The sequence below is a fragment of the Eleginops maclovinus genome, chromosome 6, assembly GCF_036324505.1.
Source record: "Eleginops maclovinus isolate JMC-PN-2008 ecotype Puerto Natales chromosome 6, JC_Emac_rtc_rv5, whole genome shotgun sequence".
Taxonomy (NCBI): domain Eukaryota; kingdom Metazoa; phylum Chordata; class Actinopteri; order Perciformes; family Eleginopidae; genus Eleginops; species Eleginops maclovinus.
The window spans coordinates 18,454,582-18,474,616 of record NC_086354.1 but is presented as its reverse complement, the minus strand read 5'-3'; the positions used below and the strand labels follow the sequence as shown (position 1 = coordinate 18,474,616).

General features: G+C 40.7%; 1 protein-coding gene across 2 annotated transcripts; it reads left to right on the top strand.

The window, feature by feature from the left end:
• Positions 1-1,550: 1,550 nt before the first annotated feature.
• adcyap1b (adenylate cyclase activating polypeptide 1b) lies at positions 1,551-7,384 on the top strand. 2 transcript variants are annotated; one of them, XM_063886890.1, is made up of 5 exons: positions 1,551-1,810; positions 2,159-2,263; positions 3,192-3,326; positions 3,665-3,769; positions 4,321-7,384. In XM_063886890.1, exons 2-5 carry the CDS (start codon positions 2,160-2,162, stop codon positions 4,502-4,504), a joined length of 528 nt encoding a protein of 175 aa, XP_063742960.1. In that variant the 5' UTR covers positions 1,551-1,810; position 2,159; the 3' UTR covers positions 4,505-7,384. The 2 variants fall into 2 exon arrangements, with proteins under 2 accessions (XP_063742960.1, XP_063742961.1); XM_063886891.1 differs by lacking the exon at positions 3,665-3,769.
• The last annotated feature ends 12,651 nt before the right edge of the window (positions 7,385-20,035 follow it).

Genomic DNA, 20,035 nt, shown 5'->3' with positions numbered 1-20,035 from the left:
ATTTCATTTAGCAAGTAATGCTCTGCTGGTAAAACACATCAGTTAATGGTTGGGAGTATTGACTCATCTTTTCTCTGTGTGCAGCCGTGATTATTCTCGCCTGTTACTCTTCTTGTCCTCATGATGGCGCCGTTTGCTCAGGCTACCGTCCTGCATCGACACATGCTGAAACAGGCCTCATGTGAGTGGTCTGCACCGTTTAAAACACCTGATGTTTAAGTTGTGCACTTCACAGGAATCACGCCCCACCATGAAGAAGTTGTGGATAGGCCCCTCCGGCGGTGACTGGCTCTTGGCGTCATTTTGCGTCAGAGTAAACAAAACGCTGACGTGAATCTCTCTTCGGCAAACGCTTCAATCGGATTGTGAGCTATAGGATTCAGTGAACAGAGCTGAATGAAAAGGTGCAGTCATCTATAGTTGGTGATTAAAGAGAGGGATCGTGCAGGAATACCAAAATAGATTTTCACTCAGGCGTCAACCCTTTCAAAGTAAAAGCATATAACTTGCATCCCACACACTCTGCTGTAATGCATTCATTTTATATGCTATGAATATTAATGTCAAGTATATGCTTAACTAAGATGTTATATGACTATTATTAGCAAATAATAAACAGCACATTTAAAAAAAGTCAAAAGAGTGAAGAGGTTCAACTAATTGCCAAAAATGTGCCAAATGAGGCTTCATCAGGGAGAATTAGGCCCAAATGCTTCTGGTTAATTGCCACATGTATACCAGTATAGCTACGAGCCTTCTTCTCGATTTATTCGTTTAAACGTATCAATCAGTGCATTATGCCAATTTCAGAACAATGTTGGGAAAATGAGTAAATCGTTTTTAAAGCCACGTAGGCTGATAGCTCTCTGAACCGGCATCCTGCGTCACCAGCTTCAAATCAGATTACGTGCCTCGTTTATTTCAACAATCCAGCGGATAGGAGGCCTTAATGCTGTCATTGCACCGCCATTAAAACCACCCCCTCGATATCCAGTCAACAATTGTTGGAAATGATTAGAAGGTGACTGTAAATAGAGAATTTGAAACCTTTGTTTTCAGCACTGGACAGCTCCTGACTCCCCAGAGGCCTTGAACTTGGTCTGATCAGATCTGATTAAAAAAAAATCACCCAGTCACACGAAACCAGGAAACCCAGCAAAGACGATCACTTCCAAGCTCTGTCATAATCATTAAACCCCAATTGGACATATTGGTTACGCGGTGAGGGACGTATTGATCTGTTAATGGTCGTCCCATCATCCCTTGCAAAGTTGATGAAAGCATTCACACACATTTCATTTTTTTTTTTTTTTTTTTTTACCACATTCTTTTGTTTTAAAAGAAAGAAAGTTTGAAAGTAAACTTCTAAGGAGGGAGGGAGGTGGGGGGTGAGGGTGACGGATGCATCGATGAGGAAGGAACTGTACTTTTTTATTCCGGGAGGCAAACTTGATGACGTCTATAGCATCCTTAATGTGACATATTGGAGGGAGGAAGAGGAGGAGGGGGAGGGGGGGGGGCAAGGCTTAGGATACATAGATAAAAATCCAAGGCAATCACAGCACAGGACAAAGTTTAGAGCAGCGATATGCAGAGGAACACACAGCACACTTTCTCACCGGTTTTGTTTGCCTGAGTGCAATTCATTGTGTGTGAAGGTGAGACAGGCTGCACCGAGGGGAACATAAGGAGACGACGGAGGCGCTTCAGCCAGGGAAAGAAGTGCCGTGAGAAGGAAACCGTCTCTCTTTCTCTCACTCACTACCACACCCGGATCACATCCTACAGCCTCCCTGCTCCCCTGCTATAGGTATGTGCTTTATCTGCGGAGAAATCTATTGATGGAAAGCGAGATAAAGTAATGGAAATTATCATTTTTTTCCTGCACTGCATGGAGATCTGCAGTTTTTAAATTACTTTCCTGCTGCATGCAAAGGATTCAATACCTTCAGTTAAACTTTTACGTTTTTTTTTTTTTTGGTTTGGGCAAACGGACGTTGTGTTTGTAGTTAGCGTGCATTATTATTATTCGATCCAGCTTTGTGTAGATCAGAGAAGTAGCCTAGCATGTTAAATTTGACAGAACAAAGAGCATGTTGTTTCTATAGGACTCACTAACCTGTTTAATGTTACGTCTGTTTTTTCATTTCTCTAACAGCATGGCCAGTTCGAGTAAAGCGACTTTAATCTTGCTCGTCTACGGAATCTTAATGCACTACAGCGTCTTCTGCACACCTATCGGACTAAGTTACCCTAAGATTAGGTAGGTAAACATGCTTTATCAGTCTTTATAACCTGATTGTATTATTTTATTCAAGTATTATTGTTCAATAATGGGTTTGTATTGTGAATAATTACATATTTAATTATATTATTTGGATTTGGGCACTTTCATTTCAAATACCTGTGCATAATTGCGCTCAAACTACTTTTGCGCCATTTAAAAACACATAATTGAGAGGAAAAACTAAAGGCAATACTGTCATTTACGCATATACAGGTCTTCTGTGGAAAATGATGATGGAAATAGCGTAGAGGTTTCTGTCCGAGGGGACACTGATTAAAAATGAGAGTACAGTCAATGCAATGGATAGCTCTTGGGATGACGGTGGACTGGCGTCACCAAGGAGAGGCGAGGCAAAACGAATAGGAGAGCTCTATCCATTTAAGATGAATTATTTTTTTCCCTGTGAAAAACATTCATAATTTGGGCGTGGTTCTTATTGATTCTTATTTTTCACTGCTAATTGCGGCATTCTTTTAATACATTTTTGGCTCCACGCCTACTTTAAAGGTGATCATATTCACACCCATTGTTTCGATTCCTAAATAATTAATGAGGCTGTAGCCTGTGTTGAGAGCAGCAGCAGCAAGTTGGAATTAAAAAACATATTATATTCCCGATGAATATATATATATATATTAATGAAATAATAAAATAACATAAATAAAATAAAGCTTTATTTATTACATTTTAAAATATTATTTGTTTTTTTATCCAATTTAAATAATTCGGATTCGGATTTTATTGCAAAAACAACTGCAGACGATTCCTTTTTTTCCCTTCTTCCCTTATCTCTAATGCAGTCAAACTCCCAGTGATTTTAGAAACGGATGCAGACATTTTGGCATTCTTTCACTGTTGCGTCCCACTTGTGCACAGATTGTGATGACTGCTCTCCCTTTTGCAGACTTGAAAACGACGCCTTCGATGAGGATGGTAATTCATTATCCGACATGGGCTTTGATGGCGATCAGATTGCTATACGAAGCCCACCATCCCTAAACGACGACGCGTACACGCTATACTACCCACCAGAGAAAAGGTACATGTGCTTTCAGATCGCAGCTAAAGCCTCGATCTGGATTCCATTTTAATGACTTTTTTGCTGTTTTGCGATAATGTTTGCTTGCTTGTTTTTCCCAGAGTTCCTCATGTTATTTGTTCAGTGTTATTTTCATTACGAGTAGCCTAAAATGTTGGTTCCAAATACTGTTAATAATCAGCAATGGTAGTCTTTGTGCAAGAAGGCTCCGATTTAATTTCACCTGATGTGATATTGGACCTGAGGGTGGGTGGGGACATTTTAGGCTACTTTTGATCATTTTGTCTGCGCTTTTTTAGTCACTGATGATCTATGTGTTTTGGCGTTTTATCATCTAGACCAGAAAGGCATGCTGAGGAAGAATTAGATAGAGCCTTGAGGGAGATCCTGGGTCAGTTAACAGCGAGACATTATCTGCATTCTCTGATGACAATTCGTGCAGGGTAAGCAGGCATTTCTTATAAGCGTTCACCTGCAGTCATCATTTTTTATGTTTCTCCGTTTGCACACGTCCAGGCTGCTGCATCACTGTTTCCATTGTGTGTCCATTTATTTGTATCTCTCAATGAAAAAAAAAAAATCATTTTGTTTCTGTTATTGTTGTGGCGTGGCACTCCCGAGGGGCAGTTTTTCTGAGGCTAAAAAACACTTCGATTAAATTGTGATTAATCCATAAATTGATTTCCTAAGCTTTAATAGGGAAAGAAATGCGTCAGAATTTCCAATAGACTGGAAATGAATAATTTATAACTTTTGTAAAAACGCTTTAAATCATGTTTCTTTTACACTGTCTTGCTTGCCGCTCTTTTGCAAACGAAACAAATAGGATTAAAGGCCCAATTACTAATTATTAATGATTGTAGGAAACTTTACATTATGCAACATGAAGACATGATCAAAGCTAAGCTGTAGCTACAATCAAAAACAGCAGAAATCTGTGGAGTAGTGGAAGGCTTCAGCTTTAACTAATGTTATTTTATTTGTTCTTTTTCAGTGAAGACAACAGCATGGAGGAAGAGTCAGAGCCCTTATCCAAAAGACATTCAGATGGGATCTTCACCGACAGCTACAGTCGCTATAGAAAGCAGATGGCCGTGCAGAAATACCTGGCAGCGGTTCTGGGAAGAAGGTACAGACAGAGAGTTAGGAACAAAGGACGCCGACTTGCCTATTTGTAGCGTTTTAAAGCGCCAAGCTGCCCTCCTGTGTATATACATCCAGTCGTTAAATCAAAGTCATTCAGATATATCTGACCAACCAGTGGATTGCGCCTGTGTTCTTTCAACATGTATTTATGTATGAAGTAAAGCCATTAAAATGAATATTTTAATAATAATATCGTTTTTTTTTCTTTTTGTACAAAAGCACTTGATACCGCACAGTTATACTTTGTGGACCAATATTTTATTTTCATGTTAAGATGTTACAAACAAAACAAAATGACAAAAAAAAGAAGAAAAGAAAATAGTAAAAAAAAAGATAATTGTGCACCTTCAACATTATGCGCTTGAAATCTTCAAAGGTCATCTACATATGCAGAAAATAAATAGATTTTAAAAAGACAATCAAAGTATTGAATGTTATACTTATTTTTGTAACCAACGTTCTATTTTTTTAGTGTTGTTTGTTTTCCAAACAGGCCCAAAGAAGCAGTGAGCATGCTATGTGAGGCATATCCGGCTTATCCTAAATGATAGATGTTGCCCTTGTCCACCCTCCTCCTCGCTCCCTTAATGGGAGTCTGTGGGTTTGTATAGCTTGCTGCCCCTCCAGGGGAATTCAGATGGCTTTTGTTGAACCACCTCCCATTTGATGGAAAACTGATTGACTTACACAACCATTCATGTAACTGGTGGTAAAATCCCACCTGGATTTAAATAGAAATTTAATTGCAGGCTTTTCCAAGGGCATTATAGCCTTTCCTAAAGATAAATCAAAAGCACTCAAGTTGCTGTTAACAGTATGCGGCAAACACTGCTTGCTCACTTGCCTCAAAAAGTCCTTTACTGTTGGGAGATAAACCGTTCTCGATAGGACTTTGTTAAGAATGTTCCATATGTGTGTATTATGTACAGTATAGAAATTACACAGTGCACATATCCATCTCAATGTTGTCTGTGCTCAGTCAACAGGATTATTCAGAAGATTGTGCTTCTACTGTTGATTGTATTTGGGCAGCACTCCAAATATTCACAATGGACCCAGAACATGTAAAGATGCAGGAAATGAAGCATTTTTTTTGTTGTGACAAGAGGTGGAGAGAGGAAAGGTAGCATCTGAGTTCCAGTGAGGAATATTTAAACTCTTCTTATTTATTGGTGCATGTGGAAACTGACACCTTTGCTACTTTTGCTTAGAAACTGCATGCATGCCATCGTGCTTTTTTTTGGATTGTGCTATTTGGGAGCTGGGCTGTGCTAAGCATATTTCAGCACCACTCCCCCCCCTCAGATTTGTTGGAAATGTGAACAAGGAGGGCTAGAGGTGGTGGAAACTGGTACTGCACTGACTTGTTGAATTGTTACCTCCCCTGCTGCTGTCATTGTGGATATAATGAGACAAGACACTGGACCCCCTTCTTGCTGATTGCCTTTGTCCTGGTAGCGTTTAAAAAAATATTATTTTTGCTTCTAGATTGCCGTGCTATATAGTTGATTTCAGTGCTGTGATTTATTGTTAAGACAAAGCTGATCTGTGTGAGATGTCTACCGAGGTTTGTGCGGTGAGGATGTGATAAAGAGAAGAGGAGAGTGAATGCATGGAGATGAAGAGATAATGTGAGTGAAAGAGAGAGAAAAATAAGTTACATAAAAGACGGCTTAAAGCACCCACAAGCCTGACAGACGTTGTTGCACCTGGAAATAGAGAAAAAAAAGTTGCATTTCTGACCTGCCAGAGTGACATCAGGGTCAATGAGTCTTATAGAAAATATCAGATGTTGAATTCCCCTTCACTCTGGCTTCAGATTAACAGGATATGAGTTTCCCTCTCGCACTAGAATTGAGGTGAATGAAATTCAGCCCTCCAGGAGTGGGATCTTCCCATTGACTTTTATTAGGGAGATATCTCATGTATTTATTCAATATTATGCAAATGCTTTATGCACCCCTGCAATCCAATCAGTGGCCTGTGTTCCCCCATAGAAACTATCAATACACTCCTTCAATCTGGCTTTATTCTACAGGCTTTGTGTGAACGTGTGCGTGCGGATTTAGATGTGCATTTGTATTTATGTGTGTGCGGATGTGGCTGTTAGGTGGGCATGTGTGAGTGTGTCTGTGTGCGGATGGAGATGTGTGACTATTGGTGTGTGTATGTTTGTGTGAATGAGAGACTGAACGCGAATGTTGAGTTGGAAACAGCTTTTGGCTTTGGTGCCTTGCTTCGACATGAGAAAAAAAAAAATGATATGAAAAATTCGCCACAAGTGACAGATGGCAATTTTAGTGGCCCTACAATGCTGCAGTCCATTAGCTTACATTGAAACTTCCTTTTTCGCTCAGCTTAGTCTGCCCCAAGAGTAGTAGAATTAGGCTTTCTTTTAAAGCATGGCCAATGATTTACTGAGTATAAAAATACAAAAAAAAGAATAGATTGTGTATATGTTGATGGAGCAGGCAATGTGTGTTTGTGTGTGTGTGCATGAGATTGGGGTGTTCAGTGTCTGTGAGAGTTGTGAACAATGACCAGTGTTTGTTACTGTTGACTATGAGGTGTTGTTGATTACTTTGATATTGGTCAGTAATTTATTAATCAGAAAATAGCCCCGACATATTATTTATAACTCTGTGCATCACTATAAAGATTCAAAGGGTTTCAGAACATGACCAAGATGTTGTTCAGATCATAGAAAATGCCTGTTGTTGATATTTCTGAAAGCGCCAAACGCCTTACCTCAATGTTTAATCTCTTATCTATCTGGAAACAATGTGTTTAAAAAGTGAACCTTAGTACAAGTAACATCGTTATACACACAGGAGTCCTTATATGGGGTTTTACGTTTCTCAATGTTATGAAAGTGTTGTAAGATTTGTATGAATAAATTTTGTAAACAACAACATTTTCTAATGAATGTCTAATCTTTGAAACATATACAAATTTTAAAGTTGATATACATAATGTGAAACAGAGAGGTAGACATATCTAGAGTGTTTTGTTTGCAACTCACATCAGAAGAAAGCTAAATCTACCTTAAAGGTTCAGTGTGCATGATCACCAACGGCCGCATATTTGTCTGAAACACAAAAATCACATTAGAGGAAATAAAGTGAGACATGCTCCAGCAACCACAGCAACAAGCTTCTGCTCTCTTGTGGGTGATGTCGACCTGAGGTCCTATCGAGTTAAATGTATCTTTCCGAAGCTTCAAATCAACAGAAATGAAAAAGAAAGTGAGACACTTAAAGCACCCGTATATTGTGCAGAATATATCAGGAATAGGATGTAACACTGATTTATGAGCAAAAAGGTGTGTTTTTTATTGATCAATACTCACCACAATGACATTTCCAGCTGGTTTTATCATTTAAAAAAAGGTACAGCTTTTCTGAAAAAGAAAAAAGGGTGAATACGTTTGAGTAAATGCACCTGTTACTCAAACCGATGAACCATCCAACGTCTCAAAGGAGTTCGTGGGGAAATTCTACGAGGCTGCACTGAGCAGCAGAGCTCCTCCAGGATCAGCCCTGCGGCTTCCCCCTCGCTCCATCCTTGGCCTTGAAAGTGCAGCTGTGTCCCGCGGGAGAGGAGGATGGGTGTGGCGAAGCAGCGTGTGTGTGATCTGATCCTCATGAGCCAGCAAGAGTGTGTGTGTGTGCACATGCACCAGAGCTCAACTAACCCAATCAGAGATATGTTGCATGGCAACGGTCCACAAAGGGACATGGCTATGTATACGCATGTGTCAAGTGTGTTTGTGTCTGTGGAAAGGGAGGTGTGTGTGTGTGTGTGTGTGTGTTTGCTCAACAAAGGCAGACCTTGAGCAGGCTCTGCAATGGGATGGGGTAATACATTACAACTTTGTGCACACTCACTCACAGTCACACATATCCTGCAGAAATTTCATTACAAATTTCTGCACAGGTGGAAAACATGAATAACATTTCAATTTAGCCAAAAGAAAGCAGCAACACACACTTTATACCTTCAATTCATGGGAGTTGCCCTGTTGCTATGCTAGAATTTGAGCTACCTGTGTGACATATCAGACGTCTACATTCTTTATTTATCCATTCATCCCTCCCTTCCCCCCTTTCTTCCTCAAGCTGTCAAAAAAGAAGAAGCCAGCTTAGTCCTCTTGACAAGCAGAGATTTCTCCCGTGACATTTCTTCTGGCTTAACAAAAGATGCATGCAGCCAGCGATTCAGGTGACACGAACAAAAAATGCACTCATAAATAAATATTCACCTCCTGATACGCCCACAAGTGGATATTGAGACAAATGCACCAATTTGTTTGCGCAGCGGTAGGCTTCACATGAGGGGCCACCCTGAGCCAATTTGTACATTATGTACATTAATGCCTGAATCAATAAAAGAAGGCTCCTCCTCCCTCACAGCGCCGCGTCATCGTTGCTTTATGGATCGCATCACTCCACTTCTCATCTCCCCATTAGTGTATTCAAGCTCTTACAATTGATCTTAATTTTTCAAGAGAGTTGTGTCCCTGGCTTGTTTTGCTAGCGGGCTTTCGGAGGGGAGAATTTTATGATCTCTCAAAATCAGAGCTGCAAAAACAGCCTGCTCACTCTGTGCAGAGTTTAGAAAACACACAGCTTTTATTAATCGTCCTTCTGCCCTACAATGCCTCCAGACACTTCTTAATCATGTGAGAGGTATTAGAGGGGGAAGGGGAGGTTGTATTCAGGGCTTTTCCAGTGGGGATACCCATACTGCCTCCACCTCCCCCCTAGCATTACAGCCACACCCAGCTTTGTTTTCCACCATTAGAAACCAGGCATGTGTATGCATGTGTAATACTGATTTATTGCTTCTATGATTACAATTTGTGTTAGTTGTGTGTTTGTTTATTCACCTTAAACACACACACTGCCCCCTCCCTCTCCCCCGACTTCTCTCTTGCGTGTCAGGGTTAAGAATACAGCACTCACAAGGGAGGCCCACACATGATGCAATCACACACACCTCACCCCTTTGCCCTACACTCCCCCTTTCTCTCCTCATGAATCTTTCATTGGTCAGGTTTTGGGGGACGGTCTGGACTTGGCCGCAATGACACCCGTTATGGTGGCAGCCCCCACTCAGTCCCCCCTCTCTTTAAATCTCATCTTGTGGTGGGATCTGTCACATCAAGCATTAAGCAGGAGGCACTCTGCGGTGAACAGCAGCCCCTCTGGGAGCAGCAAGACACAGAGAGAGGAGACAGGGAGGAGGGAAACAGGAGATGTGGGCGAGGGTTTGCAGACATGGACCACTGATCAAGAGATGCTTCTGGTTTAGAGGGGAAACACTTTACCTGTGAGGCTTGAGTAATCATGGGGAACCAGAACTATCCATCATATATCATGAGGCTATATGCCAAGGAAGGACAAGGACCATCTCGACTGTCATGGTCTCCAAGATAAGTTTAAATATGACGTATAACCTTTAAAAAAAACATCCTGAGACTTTTGACAGTTGCTAAGTTTGAATGATGTTTGTTTTACTGCAGAGCAAAGACTGTTGATCCCAAAATAAATGTGCTAAGGATGCTCGGTACACATTGTTAGAAGCAGTAGTTATTAATAAAAATAGAGAAGAAAAAACTGATTCCAATGCTTTAAAATAGCAGAATTGGCTGTACAGAAATATCATTTTGTTACTGTTCTTACAAATAGTACAAACCACAGGCAAAGAAACAGAAAGTATAACTAATATCGGAATGACTGGAAGATATATTTCAGCACACATGGCTCACCTTTGTACTTCCTAGGGAGGAGAATTGTACAATTGTCTAAGTAAGTTATGATCAAAGTAAAACTATACCTGCAAAATGGATTGTTTAGCCTCTTGGGCGCAGTGCAACAGGCAGTAAACAGAACACTGACATATTTTAAAATTATAAAGAGGATTTAGGGAATGTGTTGACTGCCTATTTACACATCAAGTAGACATAAAAGCCCGTCTTAAAGCAAGTCGAAAATCCACCTTAAATGTACTTTGTAGCTCTGCTTCAACCAACTCCTGAGGGAAATATGTGGCTCTTTAGCTGCTAAATGCTGCAGTGTGTTCACCAGCGAGACACTAACTGTGTCTATCTGCCGTTTGGTGTTGACCAGGTTCTGCGCAGTGGGCTTATCGGAGATTTCTTGATGAAAAAAGCTGCCTGCTGCTGCCAAAATACTGCTTACGAGACTGGTGCGACTGAAAAATACATTCAAGTTGGGGCCTGTAAAACATAAACAATAACTAATGGTAGGTGGAACTGCAGTTTTCTGGCAATCATTTCATGTAGGATTGTCACTAGCAAGCCTTTTTTAATTTCAACCTTTGTTAATGTAAACACATTTAATGATTCTGCAGACATTTCAGTTTTAGAGTTTTTTCTCCTGGTGCTTTGACTATCGTTTTTAATCATGCTTGGGATTAATTGTGTGCTTCTGCCACAATAACAACAACAGAACAATCTATAACACCATCGAACATATTGTGACTTCTTCCCTGACAGCTATGGCACCATTTCAATTGAAGCATAAGAAGAATAGTTTGCGAATAAGACCAGCATTAACGGTTAAAGTCTGTAACACATTTCTAATGTGTTAGCACATATTGCTTAAAGACTTATCCTCAGATCTCCCACTCCCAGTTGGTGGTACCTAACTGGAAAAATCCTGAGAGCTTGTGAGTCTGTGTTGTCTAACATGAAACAAATGTATTTGAAGCTGTATTCATGCAGTGTGGTTCTCCAGAAGACACAAACTGTTGTATCCCATGTGCTTCTTTAAAAAATTCTGAGGAGAACAATGCTCAGCAGGTGGGCCGAGTATGATGACATGACATGAATAGTAAGTCATGTCATGTCTCTGTGCGTTGTTGTTGTTTTAAGAATTGTTTCATGCATTATAGCATCCAAAGGTCACACACGCTGACCTTTAGAGTTCAGAGAAAGGTGAACAAATGGACACGTAACATCACCGTTTAGTTTTTTTAATTTGCCTGCAGCTCATAAAGCTCTGTATTGGGCCTGGCTGTGCGAACACTGAATAATGTATCATTGCTAGAGCAGTTAGGTGTGAAAACTCGGTGTGAAATTAGTGAGAAAGAAACGTGTTCAAGCTCTCTCTATTCTCCTCACTGTTTCACTCAATTGCCTCGAAAGGAAGGAAGAAGACGGCCTATTTATCCTTCCCCCTGCAGACGCTCACTGTTGCAGGCCTTTCCACATCATTCACCTGCACTTCTCTAAATGTGACAGATTTCCTGAATGAGATGAGTGTTAATGAATGGAAAACATTCAACGGTAGAGAGAGAAGCATGTCAGCGCCAGGCTTCACGGGTTAGGTGCACATGAGAGTCAAATGTACCCGCTGACACACAGCTTTTGGTTGTGTTATCTTACTTCTTTCCTTTTAATGAATGTGATATGAGGCGGTGTGATGCATGTGTGTGTGGGTGTGAGTGGGTGTATGTGTAGCTGGCAGGACATGTTTTAATATGTCGATTTAATACCGGAGCTGACAAGGGCACAGCTTCAGACTTAAGAATTTCTTTGGAAATTGGAACGCAAGAAGTGTTTAAAGTTAAAGTTTCTGGCGAATAGAAACACTTAAAAAGTCCCCTTTCTTTGCTTACAAAGCGTAAAAAAACATTGATGTGATGTCATCATTTTATGTCCATTATGGAAACAGTTTTTTGTATACAGATTCTCGCATCAGCTTTGTAAAATGCATCTTCACATGCACACCAAAAGGATAAGCGCTCGCTTTGAGAGGCGGAAGCACAAAGCAGGAATAGACTTTTCCCATCTTTTTTCACATATTCAAAACAAAAAGACACTGCCTGTCATCCAGCAACACCTAACTCTCCGGGAATTGTCTGTGGCGGCACCAAAAGAAGAGAGGCTGTGTGATAAGGAGAAGGTGTGAGTGGGAAACACAGGGAGGAGAGGAAACCAGCCAGGCACTTTATTCACACCTGTGAGCGACATCCTGTGCTCCCTGGGATACAGCATCTGCATTGCATAGAAAAGCACCAGGCTCTGCTTGTGCAATTTCTCTTTCTTCTTTCTCACTTCCCTTCTGTCGCAGGGCTCCCCTACTACACAGCTCTTCCCATCAGGGATTTTATTTAATCTCTTTGATTGACATATTGCTGTAACACAGCCAGAGCATGTACGTATGTTATGGTCTGTTCTTTGTTTGCAAGAATTACCCAAAAATCAAGTTTCATAGTAAAAATGTATTATCTTATTGGAACATAATGTCATTCCAAGCCCGCTAGAATGATATGATGCATTCTCTCTGATCTGAAGCCTCCTCTTTTGACAGGACAACATCATTTGTCTGTGCCTTAGAAAACTGTTGGAAAAGTCTGCGTTGTCGGATGCCAAGTACAACGGTTCTGCTCCCTGCCTGCAGAAGATTCAAGCAATGCCACCCCCTTTATCTCCCACTTTCAACAGCGTTTCTCCAATGAAGGCACTCTCTGTCCCAAAAGATATCTTTAAAAGTAAGTAAGTAAACACGGGGACACCCAGGTAGCTCATCAGGTCCAGCAGGGGCCACATGTGCCAAGGTTGAGTCCTTTCCGCACCTGCTGGGTAAGAGTCCGACCCGCTGCCCTTTGTTGCAAGTCGTTCTCTTTCTCCCCCTTTCGGTCAATCTGTGTATTAAGAGAAAAGGCCAAGAAAAAGCAAAGAGAGAAAAGTAAATCTATCATACGGTATGATGTGACAAAAGAGACTATTTGGCATGATTCTGATTTGGTTAAGGCACAAAAATAACTTCAGATTCAGAGAAAAAAGGGTTCCTGCTAAGGGAACTTCATAACATTACATTACATTTCATTCAGGGGACACTTTAAAGTGACTTAGAATAAGTGCAATGCCCCAAGAGGATACACATTCAGAGCAGCACAAGTCCTGCGAGAACAAGTAGCACAGATGTGTTTTGTTGTTCATTTTTTGTATAAACATACATGTTAATGGAAATTAAACCAATGACAAGAAGGGCTGTTTCAAAGATGCACATCTGGCTGTTTTTTCTTTTGGACTAATAGCCATGCGTCACTGGGAAAAATTGTTGTTTTGTCAGCAAATACAAATTATTACTTCCTGTTTGAATATACTCGTGCATAGTTTTTATAGTGCTTAAGGTACTGTAAGCAGCCACTGGCAATATACAAGCTATGCTCATCTGTTCGCCTGCTATGATCTCTAATGGCTGAGTACATCATGTACATCTTCATCATATCATACATGCAGATATTCTTGTCTCACTGTGTTCATTGCTGCTGGGTGCGGTATTTACAGTCTCAGTCGAGCAGCTCGTGCCTGTTTGTTTCGGGATTTGGCAGCGGCTGTCAGTCCAGTGACATCACAGCGAACTGGCACAGTGATTACTGAAATGCAGTGAAAACAACACAGCTTAGCACCAAAGACTTCTCCAAATAAAAACAAACACACAGCAGATAATGTACTTTGAGCTAATGTAGTTGAATGTTGCTACGCTCAGTCATTTCCTTTGACTGTATTCAAATACATTTCATTTCATTCATGGTAGAGTTTATTATACTGCAAAACTGTGTGTGCGCAGAATGACAAAAATCTGTACTGATGCTGCATGAATTACTGTAGCTTTCCACATACCTTTGAGACCTAATTAATAGCTCAGTTCCAGGATTTATTCAAAAGTCAGTGCAGAACGTGGCGAGACACTCCAATGATAGTCTGATAGTTTGGACTATTTTGCTTCAAAGCAGGGCTTCTTTTAGACTAGTGAAAAAGAAATGACAATACTACAATACAGATTTAGGATTTTAATTTACAACACTTTGTTATTTGTGTGTGTATATTTCTCCTAAATTCAGAAAAAGTGAGCATTAGATAATGCCTTTTTTGCATATTTAACATGTTTTTCACTGGTAATGTCATGCAAAATGTATGGAATTTACAATACATATCTTCAAAGGCTCATTTCTTAAAAAGTTCTTCTCATACTCTCAGCCAGAATTCGCCAACTTATTAGCGCTCCATTTCCTTCATATCTGTATTGTTAAGGTTTTTACAGGTTTGTTTATATATAGTTCATAGTGGGACTTTAAGGTGTTGGTAGTGATGTGTTTTCTCCTAATGATGATAGTAATTCATGCAGGTGAGTTGCCTGCGGCTGTCTTTCATTATAAACAATTCGCACCTTTCAGAGTTTGACAGCTAACATCTGTATACTCATCGTTGAAATTATCCTTTACAGAGGTCCTCCTGTAGTGGGAAATCAAATCAGGCACATCACATATCGTAGCTATGACTACAATCTGTAATTAGACTGCTTTGAAATGCCTTGTACAGTACAGCTCTATTTTAAGGAACAACTTTAAAGTCAGTGTTTCATTCAGCTGCAGGAACAAAGCAGAACTTAATGATTCTATTTTTAGTGCTTTTACGTTGAATATTGTTTATAATGTCTTGTGCTGATTCTGACCATTCCATTATCATTTAATGTCAAACCTGTTTTTGCTACACCTCCTCCAAATTCCCCACTCAGGTAATTTCCCCCGATCCACGGCTGAGAAACAGCTGTCACTCGGTCTCAGAGGTGTCCATCACAATGGCTCGTGGATCCAGAATAATCACCATCTGCTGCTGTTCTGCTGGACGTGTAGGACCATATCACTTCTGTGTAGGAGGTATCTAGTCACTGGCTGACAGCAGCTTGTGAGCATGTTCAGAGCCATATGGGGAAAGATTGACTGCCGCATGCCGGAGGGTGGCAAAATCATCAGTGTTTAACTAGAGAGAGTGTAAAACTCAGCCCTATGCCAGACAGACGCCATCTATCTGTTCATTTGGGAGATTAAATTATACTTTGAAACAGATACTGCAGAGTCACCTTTGAGTAAAGATCGTCTTAAAATCAACCTTTATCCACTGTTAAATGAACTAGTCTCATACGGCGAGTAAGGAGTATGGATTGACTCACTGTCAAACTCATTTGAAGTTGTCACCACCCTACAACATCACCCACAACAAAAGCGAGATTGAAAAATTCGGCAACATTTTTTTTATTGAAATTGGATACCAGACTCCGTGATTATGCTTTTATATATTTGAATGAGAATTGCTCACCAAGCACATAAGCCAAAAAAAGTGTTAAAGCTTGCTGGTTTCCTCCTGTATTGTGTGGCCCACTGCACATTCTCATTAATGTTTCCCTGCATGGCATCTCACACATAGCAATAGATTTTTCAGGCTCTGGGATAGTCCTGCAAATGTAAAACCTTAATACAAAGAGCAATGATTTGGCTTTTTACAGTTTAACTTGTTCTGTCAAGAGTTTGAAGAAACTGTTTACAGGGGACACAAAACAATGAAAAGTAATTTTGCCAAAAAAAAGAGGTTTCTCAACTGAGTGAAACGACACGGATGTGGCAGCCATGACAAGTGCTACTCAAATCCTCCAAATGCTTAGTGCTACTTCCTATATTATCAGGGACACTGGTCCTTTCGGTTGTCTTTAAAGTGCAGCCGGATTCCCTTTGTAGCAGGGGAGCGATTTCAAGGTCCTCATTAATGCTCCTTCATGTCTCTCCTTGACCTCATGACGCATTGAAGTCAAGAAAAGGTATGTCATTTTCTTTTGCTCTATGCAACCGCTTCAAACCACCACTGCAAATATAGACTTTTCCTATTATAAGCCTACCATCTTAAATAATCCGACAGAATAATCACAGTGTTAACATATTGTTAATGGTTACTTTCAGAGACAGTAATAGGGGAAATGTAAACTACCCAGATATTTCGATACTTCTTTGATTTGTAATGTTTTTTCAGTCCTGTAGGTTACTTTGTGATAATACTGAAAGTCTTCTATTTGACTTGTTGTCCACTGTGATGAATTGGCTTTTAAGGCAGACTGGCAGTCTCTTGGTTGTCTTATTCTTATTGAAAATAATCGATACCTGCAACCATAATTGTTCAAAAAATAATGCTTCTGAGGAAAATGCCTAAAGCCTCAGTGTGCCTAACTCCGCATTAAGCTGACTCTGCAGGCATTACATTCTTTCATGAGTAAACTTTGTTCGAGTCAAAACTACCGTCTCGTAAGTCAGGGCACGGCTAGACAGGAACAGGGAAAACAAAATGCAGCGCTCGGAAAAATGCCTTAGGCGTAAAGTGGGGGGGCAAGTGAGAGTATCGATCTTTGGTCGCAACAACTTCCCCTGTCAGCAAATCTCTATTTCTGGAACCATCGTATCTCAGGAAGCCAGCGAGACCTGATTTGCAGTGAATGACATTACATTATCTTGTCTCTCCTCCAGTCCCAGTGATCTATTTCTATCCAAAGCACTCCAAACCCTACTGTCATTTAAGTTAAATTTAGGTTAGAGGTGGGGACTGAGGGAAACAAATCCCGCTTGTCAAGTTGTTGTTGTGGGGGCTGCTCTGCATGCCTATTAATTGCCTCTTCCCTTGGGTAAATCAACCGGTGTGACACAATACCTACCTAGCGTGAATGAAACCTGAAGGTAATGAGCAGTACTTTTCCTCAAGTCAGCACACATTCATGCGCGGTCTGATAAAGCGGAAAAGCGAGACTATTTGGACTGTTTTCACAAACACAACGACGGCGTGGAAGTGTCAAAGTCTTCCTGCCAGAGTCGGTGGTGCAGTGGGTTGTTCTATCAAGAAGGATCAGAGACTCCTGAGGGGGCCTGAATGTGTGGTGGTGACAGGTAGGTCTCATGAGAGGAAGGGTCTCATGTTCATCCCCTGTGTGTGTGTGTGTGTGTGTGTGTGTGTGTGTGTGTGTGTGTGTGTGTGTGTGTGTGTGTGTGTGTGTGTGTCACACTTTGTAACAAAAAAACAACATAACAGACACTGGTAGGGTTGTTTTACTCGACATAAACCCCACTCCAGATATAGCTTGGCAATATATCTATAATAATTTGATATTCTTTTTTGAGATTTTGGATATTGTAAGTGTTTTAATTTCCTCATTTTAACGTTTTTTCCAAACATTTTAGACTTGTACATTTCTGGTATTTGCCTTTATCCGCTTAGTCATTCAATCGACATTACGGACGATGACTTAACAAATATTTCATTCTGTAAATGATCATAAATGCGCCAATTGTCAACAATAATGATTTAGGAGGACGTGGTCAAAATATCACGTGTCTGGAGCAAGGCTCTGGACAATCAATGAATTCTGATTAAAAAGATAACAGCGACGTTGAAGACGCTGCGAACGACGCTCCCGTTCTTCCGGGCGATGCAGCATGATTCATGACAATCCCGAGTCATTCATCCCCCATCAGGCAGTCATCGTTCCCAAACCCCTGGGTCAGCCTCATAATAAATATAGATGTTGACACACAGATTCTACCAGTCGCAGGAGCAGACAATTCATGTTGTGGGTGGACTCAATCTGGTCTCGTGTCCGCACCTGACACCCTCCAATTATATGTGACAGATGCTTGGCGCGTGCACACGCACATTAATACTCTGCGCAGGGAATGAAATCTCCATATCTGACACTGGGCTTTTCCCCCCCTCTTCCACCTCTCCCCTTTGTTCTCTGGGTGTATGTGACCAGATGTGGCCCTACTACAAATTTAATAAAGACGCAGGGATGCAACTCTGTGTGTCTGCCTGTGTGTGTGTGTGTGTGTGTGTGTGTGTGTGTGTGTGTGTGTGTGTGTGTGTGTGTGTGTGTGTGTGTGTGTGTCTGTGTGTGAGTGAGTCTCTGCTTGAGTGTGTGAGAAACTAGTCTGCTTATAGGAAACTAAACAGTATGTTGGTTGTGTGTCTGGTGTTTGTTGCACATGCATGTACCGATCCTATAGATTGGGTTCTCGACACCGCCTTATTAGCAGGCTCCATGTGTCAGTAGTTAATCCCTCCGTCTCTCAAGGGACGCCCCACCATCCCTCTCTTCCCCTCCGTCCTCCCCTCTGTCCTCCTGTCACCCCCTCATCACCACCTCCACAGATGGGTCCTTTCATTTCCCAACGGAATAATAATAATGGCCATTGAAGGATTCCAAAGGGGCTGGTTTACCCCCTTTACACCAGCGCCAAGGCTGAATGGTGTAATGATGCAAGTCGTGGCCAAGGGAGGGAAATGGGAGGACCCTACGAGTAAAAAAGACAACAGCTAAGGCAAGCAAAGATTTACTCTGTGAATGTTTAAGTGCTTCCTTTTGAATTCATGAAGTGTTTGTTGTATGCTGACTGCTGAAGTCACCAAAACATGGATGGGTTTTATGAAATGCGGCTTCTAACTAAGTTATAAAGAAAAGTTCAGCAACTCTGATATTATATTTCGGAGTCATTTCTCACAGAATCATGAGGGAAATTAATATGCCGTAATAAAAACGTGGATGTTATAGGGTTTGTCTCAGGTAGCCATATGGTGGGTAAATATAGCTCATATCATCAAAACAGGGACACAAGCCAACAGCAACCAGAAAGTAATAAAGAGGGGAAATGAGTGCGCTACTACAGCTTCTAATTATAGAAAGAGATTATTGAATGTCTCGGTGATGGTGCAGTGTATAGCAAACACAGCCTGGAGTCAAATCTATGTCTCTGAGGCAGGGAAGGGAAAGAGAGGAAACAGGAGGAGAAGATATGAGAGGATCTTTTAAAAAGTGTTGGTGTCCCACTGCCAGAACTGCCACAAACTCTCAGTTGGGCAAAGTTATTATCATGATTCCTGTATCAACTCACAACACAAGCCAAAATGAAAGACACCTAAACTGTCTCAGAAGAAAGTAAAAGAAACAAAGCTACACAGGGAAACTGAATGCTGGCTGCTCTGGCTGGCAGCAACACAAAGAAGCTACAAACAGTTACATGGGATTTTGTCAAAAAGGAGGAAAAATGTGTGGTAAAATCCAAACCTCCCCCACCACAAATAAAAAATCAGTAGTTTGAAAAGGCACGTGACAAGTGAAAACTATACATATGAAACAGAGAGCAAAATCAACTTTTTTAATGAAATACAAATAAGCTGTATTAATAAAACTTGAACTTGTACTTAAAGAGTTTAAATCATAGATACTGAAATCTGTGTTTTTCACCTAATTACTATTCAAAGCAAAATACTAATTAAGGTTGTGCTCAATCAGAACTTGTTCATAGCACATGTTTCCTCCCAAAATCAGAAGTGTTTATAGCTGTTACAAATGGCCAAGCTTGAAGGCTACGTGAAAACCAGCTTTCCAAAAATCACAGAAATGGTTGGACACAACATAATTGGAAGGTCTGTTTAGAGCGAGTTGCCGAGCTTGTCGGATAATCGACAGTTCAAAAAGCACTTCTGACAGAGTATATTCCAGAAAGGAGTCTTAAGTAAACTTGATTTAAGAACAGTTTTATAGTTTGTCCTGTGTTTGTTGGATAGTCAGCGTATTTGTTTATATTGTAAAATAAAATATGAATCATGAAAAAAGCTGAATATTCTTGTGTGTCCCAGTGAGCGGCGGGCTTAGTGTAGATAACAGCAGTAGCCAAGTGGTTGTTGGATGATTCAATATTATTGATATCCTGTC

Coding starts and splice junctions, on each gene's coding strand:
- adcyap1b (XM_063886890.1), top strand. CDS start 2,160: ATGGCCAGTTCGAGTAAAGCGACTTTAATCTTGCTCGTCTACGGAATC. Junction 3,327..3,664: donor TACTACCCACCAGAGAAAAG/GTACATGTGCTT, acceptor TTTATCATCTAG/ACCAGAAAGGCATGCTGAGG. Junction 3,770..4,320: donor CTGATGACAATTCGTGCAGG/GTAAGCAGGCAT, acceptor GTTCTTTTTCAG/TGAAGACAACAGCATGGAGG.